The sequence below is a fragment of the Thunnus albacares genome, chromosome 13 (assembly GCF_914725855.1).
Source record: "Thunnus albacares chromosome 13, fThuAlb1.1, whole genome shotgun sequence".
NCBI classification, from domain to species: domain Eukaryota; kingdom Metazoa; phylum Chordata; class Actinopteri; order Scombriformes; family Scombridae; genus Thunnus; species Thunnus albacares.
The window spans coordinates 16,775,921-16,797,814 of record NC_058118.1 but is presented as its reverse complement, the minus strand read 5'-3'; the positions used below and the strand labels follow the sequence as shown (position 1 = coordinate 16,797,814).

The window sequence follows — 21,894 nt, the reverse complement described above, 5'->3', positions numbered from 1 at the left end:
GTTAGTGTGCTCTTCCTTTTTTTCGCTGATGTTGAACTTGTGGTTACTTGTGGTGAGAATGCCACAATAGATTAACATGTTAAAACCAACATCTGAATGTGTAGCTTCTTCCGCTTTGACTGTGTCAAAAACACACCCAAAACCCCTCCGTGCAGGTTTACGGTTTATATGTGTGCAACACTCTAGCTGCTTTGAAATAACAATTACTGTATCAGAAGCAGCTGTCATTGGTCATTTCTTTTATTAGAAAGTATTGTCAGAAGGTGTACAAAAGTGCATCATTTTCTTCATAGGCCACATATAAAACACAGATGTTAAAAACACATGATGAGCTACAAATGTAAGCTCAAATGCAAGATGAGATTCAGTTACACTTTTTATCCAAATAACATCACAGACTACATTGTGATTCAGCACACATTCAAGGACAATGTAGAAAACAAAGCACTTATATTTATCATAGTAGTACAGAAGTTTAAAAACTGGTAAAACACACACACAAATTTACTCAAATATTTCATACTGTATTAACGCACTTGCATTCGTAAAATGAGACTAAATAGATAACACACTTTGCTTTTTCTGCCTTTTGTCAGCATAATTTAAAAAGACTAGTAAACGTGAACATTTTTCCAACAGTGTTAAAGGAGGTACATCAAAAAAAGAAAGACAGTAATCAAGGCTCCTCAGACGTCATTTGAATGCACTATCATGTATTATAATCATCACCTGTAGTGTGAATGCTTTCATAACAAATACATTCTTCTAATAAAACAAAATATGTATTTTAACCAAAGTTTTACAGTAATACCAATTAGTGTGATGAAGTTATAAATCGGTGCATTCAATGTTGTGAATGGAAGAGTATCACGAGTGTTAACAGCTGAGGACCTTCAGCCTCCACAGATGTTGCTGAGGCCTGAGTACAGTTAAAATGAACACAGACTGGATTTCAGGGATCAGATAATGACTAGTCAAAATACCACACCATAAAAAAAATCCCCTTAGAGTCCCTTTTTTTCACAGTTCCCAAAAATATCAGTTGTCTGTTTCGTTGTCTGTACACATTGCTGGACAAATTATCCAAGCGTTTGCACTTTGATGTAAAAGCTAAAAACAGTGAATTAATAAAACAACCTGGTGCAAATATTACACTCTGTAGACCAATGAAAAATCCAGTCTAACTGGATAAAAGTGTGGCCCTGGAGAGGTGTTTCTTATAAACATTGTGTCAGCATGCAGACAGGTCTGAAGGAGCTGCCCTGAGGGAGTCCTTGGTATCAGTCGTCGCCCAGAGGATACGTGGTGATACTCGCACAGGAACACAAATTATGTTCAACACAACAACAACAAACGAAAACTGTATTTTAGTTACAGCTTGGCCTCACACAATTTAAAAAGAAATCTCAATCCTTCATCTCAGTGGTTCTCAGCCTGGTAGTCAGGATCCTCAGAGTGTCAAGGTGGTTCATGTGGAAACAATTACTATTATAACAAATTGCAAATGAATATTTTTAATTATTTGATCAAAGTATAACAGCTGAATTAATCAAATAAACATCACAAGGACAACCTTTGCTGCTCTGCTAGCATCAGAGGTACTGCTTTGTTTTAAGGCATGATCTAACAGGTTGAGAACCAGTGCTCTTTTTGAAAGAGACCCTTGTACAAAATGTGATCAAATGAAAGTGAAACACGTGGGATGTGTCGAAGCTTTAGCTTCTACGGTAGATAGGACGTACAATCTGGGATCATGTTATAGCACCACTGTTGTTTTAATGAGGTCACTTCCTGTGTGGTGGTCTCTCACTTCCTCCTTCGGCCACAGTATTTACCCTGACATCCAGCGCCTAAATAACACAAAAGACAAAATTATTCTTCACTTGACATACAAAATACATTTTGTGTGTGTTAAAAGTGTATTTTAAAACCTGTTGAATAGTTCAACTATAAAACATGCCTCCTCTGTGCCTTCACAGAGAAGTCTGGGTTAACTGAAGGACTTGTTGAGTTTGTTGTTGAAGTTCAGTGACTTTAAAACAGTTGGTAAACTTAAGACATCAAATTAAGTCAAAAACTGTTAAATTAGACTTGACATTCATAATAGGCAGATTTGCTTTCCTGATAACGTTATCTCAGTTTTAAACGGTCAGTTCTTCATTTGCCTTACAGCCTCACCAAACCTAGAGTTCCTGTATTTGTGGCTGTAAGACTATGTGGCAAATCTCAACCACTTTTTTCCACAGAACTTTCTGTTATAATCATCATACGGTGCAAGCCCGGAAGTGTAATATGCTAACTGTGTGTCTTAATTTTAGTCAACAGTTGGTACATTTTTTGTTGACTGGACGTGACTATATTTCACTAGATTTAAGTATGATGTTTTACAGTGTTTACACGCATGATAGATATGACTTAGTGTAAAGTAACACCGTGTGTATGTGTATGATTTTACCTCTGTAGCCCCCAGCTCCCAGTAAGGCCTGCATGGCTGCATATTTGGCTGCCTTCTGGGCCTTGGCTGTAGGACAAGAAAGTAAAAAGTATAGTTATTCTGCAGATGTATTCAAGCTCTCTACAATAATACCCTGCACCAGTGATTATAAAAACACAGTACATGAGTCCTTTTTCCAAAAACACATTTAAAAATTATCATACTTTTAGATTGTGTTTCTTATTTAATTGACAAGATTATTACAAGATATCTTTAAATGTATTTAAATGTTTTATTTACTTGCAAAGTAACAAGAATAGAATGGGCGATCGTCATCCAGATCATTATGTGTCAGCATGTGCTGTGTGTATAGTAAATCTGTGGTGATGCTGGACATATGTGTGTTAAGAGACCAAAACTAATTAGAGCATGCCTATCCCAGAGGACACAGTGAGTTTTCTTACATTTTTGCCCGGCTCCCGTATATCCTAGAGAACAATAACAGGAAAGACAAAGTTATAATAAACAATTGGTAATCTTTACAATGGTCTAATCTAGCCTTGGTGTTATCTCAGCAATGACATGAATGAAAATATGCCAAAACAAATATTCACCATGTAAGGCCTGACACTCAGAAAAAAGAAAAAAGGAAACAGTTTCCTTCTTTTGTGCATGTGTTGATCCCTTTTGTCTATATTTTCAATGCATCTTATCATTACAAAGAGTATGCTGAATGTCAGAAAGAGAGAATATAGTGTGACAAAGTCTCTGCTATACCTGGATAGCCTCCACCAGCTACACCACCATACCCTGGGCCAACACCCCCTGCTGGAACAATGGACACATTACAACTTGTACACAACACTCCTCTGAGACAGGAGGCATGCTAGGTATTGACTGTGCATTATTCTGAATTTTGTGAACACATTTGTTTAAAAATCTCAAATATGTATTGTTGTACTCTGACATTACTGTTCTGTGTACTCTTTTCAGTGCATTTAAACTGACCTGGTAAGCCGCCATGTCCTCCTCCTACTCCCCCTGCTCTTCCTGCTACACTTCCTGAACAGGTATGAGTGTAGAAATGTGGAGAAATTATTTAAGAACTTTAGAACCACAGAAGATAATCATGACATTCAGTATACTGTGAAAAATGTGGTGCTAGTTCAATTGTTGTCAAGTAAAAATCTCATTACTCCAATTGTTCCTCATATTTTTATTATTGTAATATGTATGTGTATTTATATGTTTTTTGTAGTTAATATTTTCTTTTACAAACAAGTAACTCACCTTGGCCAACTCCACTGATTCCTCCTGTTCCTGCACCAGGAAGCCCTCCTCCTACACCACCTGGTGAATATACAGTAGGTGGGGTTTAGGTATATTAGATTAGACTATACATAAATTAACAAATAGACTTTATTGTTCCCAAAGGGGAAATACTTTCCCACATGGTGTGCATTATGCACCCACCCAAAAAACATCCAAGAACAGCCACATAAAAGATAAGTAACATAGTAGATACGTTTCCCAGTAAGTTAATAATATTAGTGCAGAGTAAATAGGAAAACAAAGCAACAAATAAACACAAAAATGGAGACTGGTATACAGTCCAATTGTATCATTGGGACAAGGCTCCGAGTTTATTACATTTTGTCTTATAATCTTGTTTATCATAAAGTTATAGTATTGAAATTGTCTTATTTTGTTGTTAATAAAAATATAAAATGTCAGATCTTTCGAGAGGCCAATGTTGACCTTGGCTTTTGAAGCCAATGCAGAATTCCTGGGATAGATAATGTCTTGTTGCCCTCTGTTGGCTACAAAACATAAAATTCTTAATAACTATTCCAAGCTGTTGAGTTTTTTAATGGATGAAATTCTGTGTATAAAGGGAAACGTATGTGCATATTCATGCAGTTTTTGCCGTGCAGTAGCAGCAAAGTTCTCAACTACACAAAGACCTAATGATCATAACAAGCATATAAGAGGAATTGCTGTCATGGGCTATAACTTACTGCTGACCACACCTTGTGACTCACTTCCTGTTGCTTTGAAGTGCAGCCTACTGCTGTGAGTGATGTAATGTATTATGGAACCAGCAGCTCGAACATTCAGTGTTTCCTGTTATAAAACTAGTAGTCTTTTGTTGCATGTCATACCCATTTCTCTCCCTTGTTTCCTGTCTGCCTCTTCACTGTCCAATAAAGGCACAAAAGTAAAAGATTGTGTAATAGATTTTTTCTCAATATCACCTCACAATAATCCACACTAATTTGATGATCTACAATGCAAGCAGTAGCACCTTGACAACAACATTTGCTTGTATGGCCAATATCCAGTGACAATATTAACTTGTATCAATAATTATCAGAACCTTTAATTGAAATATTACATAATCAGATTTACATCAGTAGAGAGTTTTACCTGGGCCATAGCCAGTTCCACCCAGTGAAGAGCCATAACCTGATTTAGGAGGTTTCCTTGCTTGGCCACCAGGTCCATATCCGCCAGCCCCACCAGGTCTAAAACCCCCTGGCCCAGTTCCAGCACCTCCTGGGCCATAACCTCCGGGTCCAGCACCTCCTGGGCCATAACCACCCGGTACAGCACCTCCTGGGCCATAACCACCAGGTCCAGCACCTCCTGGGCCAAAACCACCAGGTCCAGCACCTCCTGGGCCAAAACCACCAGGTCCAGCTCCAACTCCACCAGGACCAGCTCCTGCACCTCCTCCTAATGCCCCTGGTAGAAAACAGATTTAAACATCTATATACCACATAAATGTATAAACACTGTCCATCACTAATCTTAACCTTAACCTTACCTGATCCATACCCAGTGCCTCCATAACCTGAGAAAAAGATACACAAGAAAGGCTACAGTCAAAAAATGTTCATATACCCATAAAACAATGAAATCAAATTGGTGTCTCCGTCATATCACCTGCCTTTGCATAACACATGATCATTACTTACCAGATTTAGGTTTTCTTTTTCCTAATAGTTGGCCACCTGGTCCAAAGCCTCCTGTTCCTGTCCCAGCACCACCTGGTCCGAAGCCTCCTGTTCCTGTACCGGCACCACCTGGTCCAAAGCCTCCGGTTCCTGTCCCAGCACCACCTGGTCCGAAGCCTCCTGTTCCTGTACCGGCACCACCTGGTCCAAAGCCTCCGGTTCCTGTCCCAGCACCACCTGGTCCGAAGCCTCCTGTTCCTGTACCGGCACCACCTGGTCCAAAGCCTCCGGTTCCTGTACCAGCACCACCTGGTCCGAAGCCTCCTGTTCCTGTGCCGGCACCACCTGGTCCAAAGCCTCCGGTTCCTGTACCAGCACCACCAGGCCCATATCTGCTAGGTCCAGTACCTGCTCCACCAGGTCCAACACCTGCACCTGGAAAACAGCCACAGGTTTTTAATAACCCTAACCCGATTTTATTCTGGCATTCATAGCTTTAGCTTTGCCATGTTGTGCTCTACCCAGGAATTTTGTTTGTAACTTAAAAGCTGTCAATTGGATGTTGTGCTTCACTTCTTGTTTTTATTGTATTTCAAACAATAGAACTGCTACAAAACTTCAGCATGAAAGACCTGATATGGTATGTTATTATGTACAAAGTCATAGAGGGAAAAAAAACTAAACAATCCCTAAATTTAAAGATGTGTTAGAACAAAGAAGTTTCTCACCTTGCCCATAGCCAGTTCCACCCAGTGAGGATGAGCCATATCCTGTCAGAGGGAGTTAACGGCCTGAATATATATAATAATACATTATTAAATGTAAAAAGTGTAAAAACACAAGATCATTTTACCAGATTTGGGTGGCTTTCTTGTCCCTAGTCCTTGACCTCCTGCAGTATAGACACCAGGAACGGCCCCTGCTCCACTGGGACCATAGCTGCCTGGTCCTGTGCCAACACCACCTGATCCAAAACCACCGGGCCCAGTTCCGATACCGCCCACTCCAGATCCGACACCGCCAACTCCTGTCCCAGCAGTGCTCGGCCTGTATCCACCTGGTCCAGTGCCAGCAAGTCCATAACTACCAGCCACAGGACCACCAGGCCCATAGCCACCTGGTCCAAAACCTCCTGGACCAGAACCAACTCCACCTGGTCCAGTCCCATAGCCACCAGGTCCAACTCCAGTACCACCAGCTCCTGCCCCATAACCTAAAAATAGATCATAGTTCAGTTTCAGTTCTCTGCATAAATTATTGAATCCATATTTTTACTTTGTTTATCTGTCAATTCTTATCATACGTTTTGGTGGTTTGCCAGTGCCGGTACTCAGTCCTGAACTTGGGCCATATCTTGAACCTGGAGTGCATATAGAAGAAACAGTTAACCAATATTTCTATTACTTTTACACATTTCTATTATTATTCTATTGAAATGCAATGTGTTCTTTTTTCATCAAAATTAAACTTAATTACTAAAATTGAGTCACACAAAACATTTTCATAGAGGTCAACTTACCACCAGGCCCCACACCACCACCATATCCTCCCAGTCCAGCACCGACTCCACCAGGACCGGCTCCTACTCCTCCTCCCACTCCTACACCTAAACCTCCAGGACCAGTTCCAACACCTCCAACTCCAAGGGCCCCAGCACCCCCAGGACCACCACCAATGCCTCCTCCTCTGCCTCCTGTCTTGCCTCCATAGCCTCCAGGTCCAGTTCCATATCCCCCAGGCCCAGCACCGTAGCCACCCGGGCCAGTCCCGTAACCTCCAGGTCCTACACCATAACCTCCTGGACCAGTTCCATAACCACCAGGCCCAACCCCTCCTTGGCCTCTTGCTCCAAGAGTTCCATATGCTGGTAGAAAGACAAAAATATTGTTTTTCATTGTTGGAGACGAAATAAGTTCTTATTAAAGAGAGGAGCATGTAGTATGACAATTTAAACAACCTTTGCCTGGTTTTCCTCCTACTCCAGCTCCAGTCGGGTAACGTATACCTAAGAGGGGAAAAAAAGATATACTGCATTTTAGGTTTGTTTCAGGCATGTGTTTGTTATAATGTAGATAGCAAATACAGTGTAAGTTGACATACCTCCGCCTGGTAGAACTCCAGCTCCTCCAGCGCCATAGCCTATGATGGATAATGTTTGAAATGTATGGATAAGACATATTTGTGTCATTGTAATATAGGCATAGGCATGTACATTTTGGTAGAATACACAAACATTTCAGAGACCAAAACATCATAATAGCTCACTTTTTCTAGGCTTATGGACTCCTGTTCCAACTCCACCAGGCCCACCAATCCCAGGTACCAAGCCTGCTCCTCCTGGACCTCCACCAACTCCTCCTGGTCCTCCCCCAACTCCTCCTGGACCTCCTCCAACTCCTCCTGGTCCTCCCCCAACTCCTCCTGGACCTCCCCCAACTCCTCCTGGACCACCTCCAACTCCTCCAGGACCTCCTCCTACTCCTCCGGCCACCCCACCTACTCCACCGGGTCCACCGCTTACACCTCCTGCTACAGTCCCATCAGGTCCGTATGCTGCATTTAAAAAATAAACAGATATAATAGATCTTTATCTTCAGTAAGTATAGATTTTTGATCCTTCATGACCAGTTTTTTGTCATGCTTAGTGACTAGATTGTAAGTTTGATACACAGTGGTAGATATTGGGTGGTGGTAGATACAGTACAGTACAGTACAATACAGTCATAATCGAGTGTATATTCAGATGGCAAAAATGGCACCTTTGGGGGGTTTTGGTGTTCCTCCTACTCCACCAGCTGCACCTCCTGGTCCAACTCCAGTTCCAGTTGCAGGAGTGTCTCCTCTTCCCGCTGCTGTTACACCACCTAAAACTCCTGCTGTTCCTCTTCCACTGGTAGGACCCCCTTCTACTCCGCCCTGTCTTCCACCTGTTCCACCTCTTTCTCCATCAGGACCTCCTTCTCCATCTCCTTCACCTGGCGTGTCACCTCTGGGGACACCTTTAGAGAGATCACAGCAGAACATTAGACTTGTATTTCAGCTGAGACTGCAATCAAGAATAAAGTCAGTAGCTACCAGAACTATTTGGCTATCACACTCAAATGGGGAAAAGGAAAAACTTAATGCTATTCTGAATGTATAGTGGCCATTTGACTCATTTACGGGTTATACGTAACTCACTTTTTCCCATTGCTCTGTAATATGTAAGTATATATAGCAAGTGAGTTATCCTGAAACTTAAGTTGTAAATTTTTTAAGGGTAAATTGTGTTCTATTTTTTTTTTCACCTGGGGGTTTGAGAGGTTTGGCTCCAGGTAGTGTCCCACCTGAGGCATCACCACCAGCACCTGCAAAAATGACCCAGTGAAATTGAAGAAAAGTCAGGGAATATTTTTCACAAAATCTCTGCCAAGAGGATGTAGAAACTGAGAAGGCAAATAAAGATCTAAAAATCATAGTTGAAAGGCATGAGGCAAAGAAACGCTCTGCACTGTATGTCTAGAGGGAAATCTCACCTCCAGAGGGAAGTCCTGCACCACCTGAATATTAGAGAGAGAGAAAATCAAGAGAGATACCAGAGTGACAGTGGCTACGTCAATCCATTTAACACTAAAGGAGGTGTTGGCATTACTAACATCTCATATCTAAATTAGACGTATGTGAAGAAGAGCCATGTAAGTCTACTTACCAACGCCTGTCCCCGCTGTTTGAAACAAGAGAAGAAATACTAGTAAGAGAAATTTTGAACACAATATGTATACTTTACTGAACAGTTTACAGAGGTTTACAGTACGTACCACTTGGTTGTACAACCCCACCACCAACTGTAATGACAGGAATACAGCTATCAATCAGAAATACTTAAAGAACATTTAATTTGAGTCTAGCATGCAGCCATGCAGTATTTAGAGATGACAGTTTTGTGACAGGAAGTGCAAGAGGAACACTCACTCTCAGGCACAGGTAAACCAGTGACAGCTGTGAAAGCATTTAAGTGGAGAAATATTGAGATTTGCATAAAGATGAAAAGCATTTGTGATACTGTGATATGCCATTGTACCCTATTAGGCAGATTTTTTGTTTAAATAATGCCCATGCTATTAGAACTTCATTAGACCTGCACAGTACAGAATAAGCTCTTTAAAAAACATCTCAGTAATAAACTTTATACCAACTTACTAGGGGCAGCTCCTGTGGAACCTGTAAGATGTAAAATAACACAGTGAGACACATGAAAAACAAGTAAATACATTTTCAGAAAAATTCAAATCTATATTAAATTTAATAAAGATTGGGTGAATCCATTGGAGAATCGTGAAAAAAGTATCTTGCAATGATCTTAAATGGCAGACACTTTGTATCAGCTGCAGTTTTTGAATTTTGAACAATTCCTGGATGCTCAAAAGTCCAAAGGACCTCAAAGTTCAGAAGTTATGAATGAAAACTAGAAGGCCACATGGTGGCACTGTCCCCACCAAAACCTAAAAAACATTGGTCTTTTGCTTTTCACCAATTTTTCTTCTAAATCTCTTGAGTAGTTTTTGGGACAGGCAAGCAAACAAAGAAAGATACACAACCAAAACATAACCTCTTGGCTTGTGTCATATCAGTGACACGGCCACTAACACACTCTGACAGAAATGGGTGAACATGCAGTACTCACAGAGAAACATGCAGAAGCTCTGGCTGTGAAATAAACACTAACCTGGAACTGTGGTCCCACTGACTCCTGTTTTATAAAGATAAAAACAAGTGTGAACACAACTGAACAACAGCTAGAAGACTAAAAAGAGAGATTTAAAACAGCAAAGTTTCTTTGACCATAATACATTTTCACTAATACTACTTCCAAAAACACTCCAAATACCTGGTTTTGCTCCAATGATGGGGATTCCTGTTCCACCAAGGCCATCTCCATCAACTCCTGTGCCCACTGGTCTGCCAGCGACGCCAGTACCTCCTGTTTTAATAGCGATGTATTAATGTGCACACTTTTATTTGACAAGATATACAGTTTCATATTGAAATAAGTATATATAGGTAAAAAAAAAAATTTTTAGGTAAAAATATTTTTATAAATATTTTATAATGTCCCTTCATTTTCACAGGTGTTTGCCGTGGAGTCTGTCATCAGATTTTTGGATCCTCAGACCTGAGATGTAATATTCTATTTACAAAACGTGTGCATCATTTCAAGGTACAAAAAGAGACGTTCTCAAGAATGCAGCAGGTTTAAACACACCTTCTCCTGCAGAACTGCCCGACCCCTCTATCACACTGCCAGCACCACCCTCACCTGGAATAAAGGCAAAATATTGAAAGGACTTAGATTTTGGAAATATTCCTGTATGTAAAGGGGGAAACTGTATGTCATATCAGTAATCAGATAAGATAATGATCACATTGAAAGCTGAAAAACCCAATTAGTAAATGTGTTGTTGTGGTAACTGAGATGTTTTTGTCACTGCTTTGTGCTAACAGATAACGTACCTTCTGATCCTGGAGCTGGTGTGCCTCCTGTGGCTCCACGTCCTCCTCCTGATCCAGCAAACAATTATATTATTGACTATAACCAAAATATTTATTCATTATTCTTTCTTCAGCATTAACCCAAACAGAAGCTTACCACTGGGTCCAGCTGTTGTCCCTGTACCGGTGCCTGTTCCATGTGTGCCATTCACTGAAACACCAGTGCCGGTCCCTGTACCAACTCCAGTAGTGCCAGTCCGTGTACCAACTCCAGTAGTGCCGGTCCCTGTACCAACTCCAGTAGTGCCGGTCCCTGTACCAACTCCAGTAGTACCGGTCCCTGTACCAACTCCAGTAGTGCCAGTCCCTGCTCCTGCCCCAGGTGCAACTGCACCAGGTAGCCCTACAGTTTATAAAAGAAATAATTCAGTAAATTTAAAATCGACTCTGTCCCTTAGTTGAAACCACTATATAATTTACGTATTGTTCTACTTTACACAGAGTCTTGTCAAACTACACTAATCCTTACCGTACTTTGCAGCTTTAGATCCAGCTGTACCGTAGCCTGTGGATCACAACCAATAAGACATAGTATAAGTCCTGATTATTCAGCTGATAAAAACACAGTCACTGAAAAATACATTTACATCGAGTTAGTGACTAGTGTTAGTTACAAAATTACTTTCCAGACTGAGATTTCTGGCTATGCACTATGATTTCCAAACAAGAATATGCTGTATCAACTTGTAACGTGACAGTTTTAGTATTTTACTGCAGTATAGTGATGAGATGTAAGATATTAGCTTTAAAATCGCTTCTGTCCTCCTATCTATCTACTCATATTTCTAGATTCTTCTAAAAAGTCTGAAACAGCTGTAAAAAACACAAAAAACAAATGACAGAGCAGTATTGCCATCCCAATATTTTGATATATTACTGTTATTACTACACCTTTCTATTGCATTTTTGTTACCATGTAGACAAACTGATTATCTGTTTCAAGGACAGGCCAGGTGGAGTGCATGAGACCTGTTGCTGTAATTCCTACTAACCACCAAAAGAGGTCATTGAAGGAATAGTTAAATGTGATTCAGACTTTGAATGTGTTTTGGATTGTCTCCAAATTACAGATCTAAACACTGACAAAACTACACACATTACTACACATACACTCCCCTGAAAACTGACCTGGACCTCCAGTACCAGTTCCAAAGCCTCCTGGTCCATAACGACCTATAAAATCACACAAGATAACGAATAGTTTGAGTACTACATGTACAAGACATTCCATCAAGAGGATTTGGAAAGTGTATCGCTGAAAAAAACACCGGAAAACAAAAAAAAAAAGAAAAAATGTGATGTTCTCAGGTTGCAATGCTGAATATCATCTGCTCCACCTCCAAGTAGCAGTACCAGCACCTGTTCCTCCTCCTACACCAAGATCATATCAGACAAATTTTACTTTTACTGCAATTAGGATGATATATATCAATCTTCGTGTTTACAGAGACATTTTAATACCACATATAGCAGGTTGTGATCGATCTCCATTACTTGTGAATAACAGAAATTATTTAGAGATTCCAGCAAAGTAACAATTTAGCTTAGTTTGAGTTTGGAAAATTGCCCCATGAACCTGGTCCATATCCAGTCCCTGGTCCTGCACCGTAGCCTCCACCTGGTCCATAACCCGCCCCAGGTACAGGTCCAACTCCAGGCACATATCCACCAGGTCCATATCCTGTTCCTCCAGTTCCCAGTGCTCCTCCAGTCCCTGGACCAAAGCCACCTGGGCCACCAAATCTTCCATCAAGACCAGATCCAGGGGCTCCGCCGCCACCAGGGCGCCCTATGGAGAAGCAAATAGGTGAAGAGTTTAGCTCTTAAAAAGGCTTGAAATATATTCAGTTAAAATGTTGTTGTTTGAGTAAAAACACCTTGCATGAAAGTATTGTATGTGGAGTTGTCATTGCTTACAAAAATTTTAACTTACTAAACAATTGAACTACCTCAGAGGTGACATCTGAAAGAACACATTATCGCTTCACATTTTGTGTCTTTCTTTTGACCCACTGCATACTACAGTTTCTCTTATAAACATTAATCATATGATATTTTGTTCCAGAAATAATGTATAAGTCGCACCATATTTGAGAGACTTGGGTCCCCCAGGATATCCTGTGAGAGAAACACAGGAGAATTAAAAAACTTGCACACCACAAAAAAGGCTCCTATAAATGTGTGTGTCATATCTTTGATGTGCACACAACCAGCACTATTCATTCAGTCCTGTAATTCTCACAAGGCTCTCACAGCTGCAGTATGCTGGCAGCAAGAGGCAAGCGCAGAACATATTTAATCAGTTACTAATTTAGATATTGTAATTGAGTCATTTATTCAAGTAATTTATTCAAGTACATATGTTCATTTATTCAAGAATATATGTTCAATAATTGTTGTGTTTCTGTCTATTTCATACAATTTCTGAGGAACTGTGAGAATATTGTTCTAGTGTTCGTACCTCCAGCACCACCTGGTCCAAAGCCACCAGGTCCACCTCCCGTTCCAACACCACCGGAACCAGGTATTCCACTTGTCCCCAGGCCTGCACCAGGCCCACCACCAGTTGTTTGTACAACACCTCGTCCAGGGACCCCTCCTCCTGCTCCGAGTCCAGAACTAGGCCCAGCTCCAAGTCCTCCGGTACCTAGGACACCTCCAGTACCTCCAGGAAGCCCTTCAGAGAGCAACATTTAATTAAAAAAAATTAACCAACTGTATTATATTTACAAACAACAGATTGCTTGATGATGAACAGATAAATCTGTGTCAAGCAAACATATTTTAAAAAGTTGTGTCTTCTTACCATATTTGCGAGCTTTGGCACCGGCATAACCTGCAAAATTCAGACACATCAAGAACTTTTTTAAGAGCGTTATATTAGCCAATGGATCTATTTTAATTCAGACATGCCTCCTTATTTCAATATATCCTAATCTTTCATCCTACCTCCAGGTCCATAGCCTGTACCAGCACCACCAGGTCCATAGCCAATACCAGCACCACCAGGTCCGACTCCTCCACCAGGTCCATAGCCTGTACCAGCACCACCAGGTCCGACTCCTACACCAGGTCCATAGCCTGTACCGGCACCACCAGGTCTGACTCCTCCACCAGGTCCATAGCCGGTACCAGCACCACCAGGTCCGGCTCCTACACCAGGTCCAAAGCCTGTACCAGCACCACCAGGTCCATAGCCTGTACCAGCACCACCAGGACCGACTCCTACACCAGGTCCATAGCCTGTACCAGCACCACCAGGTCCGACTCCTACACCAGGTCCATAGCCGGTACCAGCACCACCAGGTCCGGCTCCTACACCAGGTCCAAAGCCTGTGCCAGCACCACCAGGTCCAACTCCTCCAGTTGTACCTGGACCTCCAAGCGCTCCACTTAACATGCCTATGAGGAGAAGAATATTCAGGTTTTATTTGTTCTGATATTCTTTGTTAAATATAGCAAGACAATGATAATCCAGTTGCGTACACGTTTTGAATTATTTGAACTACATGAACTGAATATGAACTATTCTTACCATATTTACGAGCTTTGGCGCTGGCATCATAGCCTGAAATACAAATATTCCGTTCATTTGTCTTTTCTAATGTGAAACAAAATGTCAAATGCTGGACTGTATCTTGAGCTATTACTGTTTCCAAAACCCTTAATCTACTGATTTATAATTACCTCCAGGTCCTGTTCCTGCTCCTCCTAATCCGGTTCCAGCTCCACCTGGCCCGTACCCAGTTCTACCTGGCCCATAACCTGCTCCTGCAGGGCCAGTGCCTGCACCACCAGGACCATAACCAAGACCACCAGGCCCAGTGCCAGCACCACCAGGACCATAACCAAGACCACCTGGCCCAGTGCCGGCACCACCTGGACCAAAACCAAGACCACCTGTCCCAGTGCCAGCACCACCTGGACCAAAACCGACCCCAGGGCCACGTCCCACTCCAGTGCCGAGGCCAACACCAGCTCCTCCTCCTGGTCCTCCACCTCCAAGGCCTCCAGCTGCACCAGTGCCAACACCACCTGGCTGACCTGGAGAAATTAAAGGCGTTCAAAGTGTGTCTCGGTGATAGAGGTCATTAGATGCACACGGTACATACTCATTTATTATTTATGTTACAAAAATGTGTAAATATGTCTCACCGTATTTGCGTGCTTTTGCTGAGCCAGGACCATAACCTATAACACAAACCAATGTCCAAATAAACAGTTACTGAAACACAAAATCCCATATATGACTTTATAGGATTAAAGGACACTGGTTGATGACATATTTCAGGACTAGTGCATTATATGAAGAGAAAAAAGGAAATACTACAAAAGACCTGAAAGACTTAAATAAACCGGGTATGCTGCTGTCTACTCCAAGCCCACCTCCTGGTCCAACTCCACCTCCAAGCCCAGGTACAGTTCCAGGTCCACCTCCTGTTCCAACTCCAAATCCAGGTACAGCTCCGGGTCCTCCTCCTGTTCCAACTCCGCCTCCAAATCCAGGTACAGCTCCAGGTCCACCTCCTGTTCCAACTCCACCTCCAAATCCAGGTACAGCTCCAGGTCCACCTCCTGTTCCAACTCCGCCTCCAAGTCCAGGTGTGATTCCTGCCCCTCCTCCAGGGAGTCTTCCAGCTCCACCCCCTAAAGCACCCCCTTGACCAAGTGCACCTCTTCCTGCTCCAGCTCCACCTTGTCAACAAAGCAAACGGGTGAGCTCACAAGTATCAGTACAGAACATTTAATAACTTAAATGATACTAATACTTAATTATTTTTGCTGCACATTAAATTATTATGTAACATAAATGATGTGTGGAACACAAGTTTGACTCTGAACTAATGTTTCTTTACCGTATTTAGCTGCAATTTTGGCGGGGTTCTTTGATTTGCCTGCCCCTGGAATTGAAAGAATAAATCAATTTCTGGGATTTCTTCCTTTACATTTATCATTGACTTCATATGGCTCTATATGCAGCTGTAGAGTTTACTGCATTGCTGGTTGCTGTGTACCTGATTTTGGTGATATGAGAGGGTAACCACGAAAAACCCCAGGCAACTGCTGTCCACGACCATCTAAGGTGAGAGATACACTTCAGACATGCTCATACTGTGATGTACTACATTCGGGATGGACATTTATTATTTCTAAATGAATCGTTTAATATTAATGATCAGGTGATATATTAAAAAGATAAGCTTATAATGTAGTCAGTTCAAGTCTTTGTGACACTTACTGCCTGCTCCTTGCCCAGCACCGCCCTGCCCAAGTACTCCAGCCCCTGTGAGGAATAAGGCAATAGCTTTTATTTTTAGGTATGTGTGCTGTACCAAGATGTGATGTTCTAAGATTCATTATGGAGCGTATTAACACACCAGTCTGAGGCCCAAGTCCAGATCCTGTGGCTACTCCAGGAAGAACACCACGGCCTCCAAAACCTGCGGAGCCAGGGGAGATTAGAAGACAGAAAATTCATACAACTGGTAGACCTCCTTCTGTAAACACACTGAATCCCCCACAATAATAACACATATTATTGTATTGTTTATTATATTTTTTTATATAGCTCTTGTGCTACGGCATACCTTGGCCTGGTACAAATCCACCTTGATAGAGTCCAGGCACCCCAACTCCTGTGTGACAGCATACCAAATTGAGACCTCAACAACGATGCCCAGAAAATTCAGTGTTTCTGGTTAATCATAAACTCTGAACTGAACTGATGTTGAAGATCCTTAAGTAACAAATGGGTTGTCTTTTTTTTTATTTTACCTGGAACTTGTTTTGATGCTTTACTGGTCTTCCCTCCAGGTCCTCCCCCAGTAGTACCAGTCTGTGGCAGCATTGGAACTGAAACAGGAAGGAAGTAAAAAGTCATTATTGTAGACAAAACATAACATTTAGAGCTGAAATAACAAAACAATGTATTTTATCTACAAAGTAGATCTTTCCAAAACTTAATATAACTTGAAACATTAAAGTTAACAACACTTTAGTGGACACTTAAGAATGCATTTTGGTACATAAAATTTTTCCTCATAAATTTGTGTATATAGTATGATGTAAATGTTATTATTGACCTCCTCCTGGTACTACAGCTCCACCAGGGCCGACTCCTCCAGGTCCAGCACCTCCAGGCCCAACTCCTGCACCACCAGGCCCAAAACCCGTTCCACCAGGCCCAACTCCTGCACCACCAGGCCCAAATCCTGTGCCACCAGGGCCAACCCCTGCACCACCAGGCCCAAATCCTGTTCCACCAGGCCCAACACCTGCGCCACCAGGCCCAAATCCCGTTCCACCAGGCCCAACTCCAGCACCACCAGGCCTAACTCCTGCACCACCAGGCCCAAATCCCGTTCCACCAGGCCCAACCCCTGCACCACCAGGCCCAAATCCCGTTCCACCAGGCCCAACCCCTGCACCACCAGGCCCAAATCCTGCTCCACCAGGCCCAAATCCTGCCCCACCAGGCCCATACCCTGTTCCTCCAAGTGATGTTCCAGCTCCACCTAAGGTCAGAAAATACAAAATTCAGTCACATGTCAATGTTTAAAACAGTGTAGTGTACACTACTGAACATCAGTTACCTGTCTTAGGAGGTTTGGGACCAGTTCCACCTGGGTACTGACCAACACCACCAGGTCCGTAGCCTCCATAGCCACCTGGGTCAGGACAGAGCTTTGTTTAATGCCCATATTGTACATCTTTCAAGGTAAGCGATACGTAAAAATGTAAGATAGGTGATCACTTAAGGAAAAGAGAATAATCATATTGTGTGGAATGAACATTTGTATCGAGTAGTTTCTGGGCATCACAGAGATTAATTCATTCATGCACTTGTCACTTATAAGAAGAAAAAGAACATACAAAGTATTAATAATGTTGAGAAACATATGTAGACAAATGAAAACCAGTCACCTCCAGGTACATATCCTGTTCCAGGTACTTGGCCACCAGTTCCCAACCCTCCAGCTCCCTGACCTCTGCCAGTCCCGAGGCCTCCTGTTCCAAGTGCTCCTCCACCAAAACCCCCTGCCCCTAATGAGCAGATGAAAGAGAAATAGCACTTTGGTTCTCCTTATACTGCTGTTAGTGACACTATTGACCACAATACACTACATCATGCATTAATGAATTCAGTCTGTCCCTTTGCGACTCCACCCTTTTGTAATGTTATACATCAATGATGGCTGCCCGAGAGAAACCTCACAAGGATTATCTTGCTCTCCGGGAAGGTTTTGAAAATTTATTTGAATAGGCTTTAAAACTCTAGGAGGGTCTGGCTGTAAGCCTGTGTAGAGAGATGACTGAGGACAAAACACTGAGAGGCAGCTCGTTCTTTCTCATAAAAACTGTTGCCACATAAATCTATGAATTTACTTCTCTCACTCTCTTATAAAACAGCTGGTACACGTGATGCTTCATATTTAAATATGACATTTTAAACTAGGTCATTCTTCCCTCTAGCTCCTCAAATTTGCACATCTGGTTAAATAAATGTATTTTGTTTCTATTTTTGCCTGACATGTATTCTGTTTGTAAGCAGCTCCAGGTCACTGTGCTCATGCAACAGTTTGCAATGTATGCCTCCCATTGCCTGTTCAGGTGAACTAGGATGTTTGCGTCTTATTCTTCAGGGTGGAGCTGGGAAACACAAACACTTTGTGGGCATTATTGTATAGTGTTGATAAAATGTGTTAGGCTGAGATGGCCAGACTCTTGGTAAACTGGAAAGTGTGACATAGGAGTCTGTTTCCTGTGCTTACACTGACCCATTTTCTACCCACCTGCATAATCGGTGGAATTCAAAAGGCTCCACAAAGCTGAGGCTTAACCTCTAAGAATCGTTTGGATATTATCACCAACATTCCTCATCCGGCACAGGCAACTCGCATGTTTGGAGGATGAAAAACAGAGAGGCCTGAAATTCCAAAGCAAATCAGTCTTTCTGACTGACGTGATGACTTCCGTTCTTTATCAGGGACCTGCCATGCCTAATGCATTAGCCTTTATCACTGCATGTATGCATGTGTGTGTGCATGAGGGTGGGTGGCCCCTCAACAATAGCTTATAACCTTGAGGTAATGAGGAAATGAAATAATGGTAAATGTATGCAATACTTATCCTGCTGCATTGAATTGACCAGAGGAACAATATTTACAGTACAGGGGCTGACCGCTGATTCATGTGTGCGGAGCAGGGAACTTCCACTTATTGTGAAGGTCACATGATGCAAGTTAACATAGCAGGCAGTCTGTTTGTAGGTAATGAGCTTACTAGATTCTTTAATTAGACTTTGATACACAAGTATCTTCAAATGATGGTTGTGTACATTTGGTAGTATGTGTTTGTTACCTTGCTCATGAGTGATAAGGCTGGGAAAAAGTGTGTGCCTGATAAGAGTAATGTTTATATTGTATTTCAAATATTTGACCGTCTTGACTTTCCAGGTTTTGCACCATCTCTTGTGCACAAGTAAGACAAAACATTATTGCTGAATCCTTTCACAAATGGAAAGTGTAATATTTATCATTTATGTTTATGAGACAAAAAAAGGATTCATATCTGTACCTTGACCACCAGGACCAATACGTCCTGGTCCAAAACCACCAGGAGTAACTCCTCCAGGCCCAGTTCCATAGCCTCCAGGACCGACACCACCTGGTCCAAAACCACCTGGTCCCAGTCCTCCTCCTACGCCACCAGTTCCCTGTCCTGGTCCAAACCCTCCAGGTACACGACCACCGTAGCCAACTCCTAGAGACAAACAAAATACCAACTTTTAAATGATTTGAACCAATCTTGATTCTATCTGATTGGATTTCCACTGTTGGATGATGGGACTGTATATTTAGAAAACTTCTAATTTCAGATGACTTCTCATGACATTTGACCATAAAACTGCCTTCATAATTTGAGAAGCTTCTTTTTGTCCTCATCAAAGACAGAGCAAAATTTGCTGCTTGAGAATTCAACAAAACACCATCTTGAATCAGTACAGCTGGGACTGAAAGTCTTACCTGTTTTAGGAGGCTTCACACCTGTAGGAAAAAAATAATTACATTACTACAAACAATTCAATTAACAGTTGCACAATGGAAACCTTGATAGACGTTGCTCTACAGATGATGGATGAATAATCAAGTTGTCAACCAGTCATATGTGTCTTACCAGCCCCAACACCTCCAGGTACGATTCCTCCAGGTCCAACTCCTCCTGGTCTGACACCTCCTGGTCCGACACCTCCAGGTCCGACTCCCCCTGGTCCTACACCTCCTGGTCCAACTCCTCCTGGTCTGATTCCTCCAGGTCCGACTCCTCCAGGTCCGACTCCTCCTGGTCCTACACCCCCTGGTCCAACACCTCCAGGTCCGAATCCTCCAGGGCCGACACCCCCTGGTCCAACACCTCCAGGTCCGAATCCTCCGGGGCCGACACCCCCTGGTCCAGCACCTCCAGGTCCGAATCCTCCAGGGCCAACACCCCCTGGTCCTTGACCACCATAGCCACCTGAGGTATACAGTGATCAGAACAGTTTGGACATGAAAGTTGAAAACACACACAAACACATGTAGTTTAGAGAGCAGCGACACATCATAAACACATTTACAGCCAGATTTGTTTCTTGTAGTTGAAATTAACATCTGGGATTCATTATTTGTGAGACATAAAAAAACTCCTTTCCTGGCTCATAACTTGGAACTCCTCCAGTAATTGATGTAATTAAAACAACATTTTAAAAATGTAAAATATGGCGATTGTAGAAGCGATGACACAATCCTAAATGTTCAAGTATCAGTTTTCACAAGCACGTCATAAACAGTGTTTATAAAATTGAACAGAAAACACCAGTGGCATCCACCTCCACCAGCACCTGGTCCAAAGCCTCCTAGACCAGCTCCAGCTCCTCCACCAGGCTGAAATCCAGTCCCAGCTCCTCCAGGGCCAAATCCTGTACCAATTCCACCTGGCCCAAATCCAGTTCCAGGACCTGCACCGGCTCCTATGCCGGCTCCAGCTGCTCCTGCAGCACCAGCAGGTATGCTTATACCTGATACACAGAAACAGATTATATTTAAATATAATTATAAAAGTGACAACTGTATATACAGTACACACACCGGTCTAATGGTTAACAATATTTTCATTGTTCTGGACACCTAACAGGTGACAGAATTTTTAGAATTTATGAATCATCAGTCAAGGCTAATGAGGCTTAATCTTCTCCTCTTTGCCAGCTCTTAATAAAACCATTTAATTAGTCGAAATAACAAGGATTACATGTACAGGGTTCCCGCATATCCTCAAAAAGTATTAAATTAGACTTTGAGAATTTAAGGTCTCAAAAGTCTAATTTATAATTATGGTATGATACCTAGTTGGATGAGAAATATATTTCCCCACAGGATTCACTTATTTAAATATGGTTTAATCTTCAGTCACGACTCAGTCCAGTCCAGCTCTTTCTTTTTGTGATAATTTTCGATTGGTTCTCCGCAGGCCACTACCTGCTCTTAGAAAAGGTAACAGGATTAACTAATGCAAAGCGGAACAGTGGAACACAGTTCATGCAGTTCATTCAATGTGATTTTACATATGATTGTTATATGGAGATACAAAAATATCCAGAAAAAATATACCTGTTAATATTGTCAAATTGATTTCAAACAAAGTTCAGCCCTAATGTGCATTTGTTTTGCTGCAGAAAGCTTTAAAAGGTCTTAAAAAGCATTAAATTTGATTTCAAAAAGAGTGGATCAGATGCCACACAAGCAGAAAGAAAAGGAGTTCCTTATGTTCAGTGTGAGTATATGTATGTTTGTGTTTAATGATTATCAACCCTGCGCTCTCTGTCTGAGTCTCTCTGCAGCTGATAACAAACATCCCTTCATCCAAAAGGCATGCTTCTTTGGTCATAATTCTCACACTTTTCTGCACCTATGTTATGTTTCACAAATCACGATAGCC

The 21,894-nt window shown here is 42.0% G+C and overlaps 5 protein-coding genes and 2 long non-coding RNA genes across 7 annotated transcripts in view; 3 read left to right on the top strand and 4 right to left on the bottom strand.

The window, feature by feature from the left end:
- Nucleotides 1–224: 224 nt before the first annotated feature.
- Nucleotides 225–3,320, bottom strand: LOC122995021. The gene is made up of 2 exons (XR_006406701.1): nucleotides 2,456–3,320; nucleotides 225–1,850 (listed from the first exon to the last, which is right to left on the bottom strand). It is a non-coding gene; the product is annotated as an uncharacterized LOC122995021 (long non-coding RNA).
- Nucleotides 3,321–3,338: 18 nt separating this feature from the next.
- Nucleotides 3,339–14,971, bottom strand: LOC122995807 (fibroin heavy chain-like; the record flags this gene model as incomplete). The annotated part of the gene is made up of 33 exons (XM_044371174.1): nucleotides 3,339–3,343; nucleotides 3,443–3,496; nucleotides 3,725–3,784; nucleotides 4,862–5,179; nucleotides 5,262–5,288; nucleotides 5,413–5,826; nucleotides 6,120–6,161; nucleotides 6,245–6,604; nucleotides 6,695–6,751; nucleotides 6,911–7,255; nucleotides 7,349–7,396; nucleotides 7,492–7,530; nucleotides 7,657–7,944; nucleotides 8,151–8,390; nucleotides 8,679–8,738; nucleotides 8,907–8,930; nucleotides 9,080–9,094; nucleotides 9,571–9,591; nucleotides 10,097–10,120; nucleotides 10,259–10,351; nucleotides 10,634–10,687; nucleotides 10,882–10,929; nucleotides 11,018–11,263; nucleotides 11,395–11,425; nucleotides 12,049–12,093; nucleotides 12,497–12,709; nucleotides 13,006–13,038; nucleotides 13,382–13,567; nucleotides 13,727–13,756; nucleotides 13,870–13,983; nucleotides 14,027–14,322; nucleotides 14,456–14,488; nucleotides 14,608–14,971. Coding segments are annotated over 33 exons (4,227 nt in total), but the record flags the coding sequence as incomplete, so codon positions are not given.
- Nucleotides 10,544–12,244, bottom strand: LOC122995018 (putative per-hexamer repeat protein 5). The gene is made up of 5 exons (XM_044369929.1): nucleotides 12,049–12,244; nucleotides 11,390–11,425; nucleotides 11,018–11,263; nucleotides 10,882–10,929; nucleotides 10,544–10,687 (listed from the first exon to the last, which is right to left on the bottom strand). The coding sequence occupies exons 1-5, from the start codon at nucleotides 12,149–12,151 to the stop codon at nucleotides 10,584–10,586; spliced, it is 537 nt and encodes a 178-aa protein (XP_044225864.1). The 5' UTR covers nucleotides 12,152–12,244; the 3' UTR covers nucleotides 10,544–10,583.
- Nucleotides 12,615–14,340, bottom strand: LOC122995017 (glycine-rich cell wall structural protein 2-like). Its single transcript, XM_044369927.1, has 4 exons — nucleotides 13,870–14,340; nucleotides 13,727–13,756; nucleotides 13,342–13,597; nucleotides 12,615–12,727 (listed from the first exon to the last, which is right to left on the bottom strand). Exons 1-4 carry the CDS (start codon nucleotides 14,318–14,320, stop codon nucleotides 12,670–12,672), a joined length of 795 nt encoding a protein of 264 aa, XP_044225862.1. The 5' UTR covers nucleotides 14,321–14,340; the 3' UTR covers nucleotides 12,615–12,669.
- Nucleotides 14,972–15,354: 383 nt separating the features above from the next.
- LOC122995020 lies at nucleotides 15,355–16,789 on the top strand. Its single transcript, XR_006406700.1, has 3 exons — nucleotides 15,355–15,635; nucleotides 15,901–16,003; nucleotides 16,239–16,789. It is a non-coding gene; the product is annotated as an uncharacterized LOC122995020 (long non-coding RNA).
- A 213-nt stretch (nucleotides 16,790–17,002) lies between these two features.
- On the top strand, nucleotides 17,003–20,860 carry LOC122995806 (pollen-specific leucine-rich repeat extensin-like protein 2; the record flags this gene model as incomplete). Its single annotated transcript, XM_044371173.1, has 5 exons — nucleotides 17,003–17,440; nucleotides 17,523–17,638; nucleotides 19,510–19,659; nucleotides 20,101–20,441; nucleotides 20,769–20,860. Coding segments are annotated over 4 exons (1,044 nt in total), but the record flags the coding sequence as incomplete, so codon positions are not given.
- The window catches only part of LOC122995015 (protein NipSnap homolog 2-like), a 41,716-nt gene continuing 40,622 nt past the window's right edge, over nucleotides 20,801–21,894 (top strand). Inside the window, exon 1 of the mRNA XM_044369923.1 lies at nucleotides 20,801–20,965. Within this exon, the coding sequence (XP_044225858.1) occupies nucleotides 20,932–20,965 (34 nt within the window). The 5' untranslated portion in view covers nucleotides 20,801–20,931. The remainder of the gene's footprint in view (nucleotides 20,966–21,894) is intronic.

Bases quoted from the DNA above. Each gene is read 5' to 3' on its own strand.
- LOC122995018 (XM_044369929.1), bottom strand. From the start codon at position 12,151: ATGGAATGTCTTGTACATGTAGTACTCAAACTATTCGTTATCTTGTGT. The intron at 10,930-11,017 runs GTAAGCTTCTGT...TTGCTGGATCAG, and splicing joins GACAACAGCTGGACCCAGTG to GAGGAGGACGTGGAGCCACA. The intron at 10,688-10,881 runs GTACGTTATCTG...CCTTTATTCCAG, and splicing joins ACCAGCTCCAGGATCAGAAG to GTGAGGGTGGTGCTGGCAGT.
- LOC122995017 (XM_044369927.1), bottom strand. From the start codon at position 14,320: ATGTTAAGTGGAGCGCTTGGAGGTCCAGGTACAACTGGAGGAGTTGGA. The intron at 13,757-13,869 runs GTAGGATGAAAG...TGAATTTTGCAG, and splicing joins TACAGGCTATGGACCTGGAG to GTTATGCCGGTGCCAAAGCT. The intron at 13,598-13,726 runs GTAAGAAGACAC...TGCTCTCTGAAG, and splicing joins TGCCAAAGCTCGCAAATATG to GGCTTCCTGGAGGTACTGGA.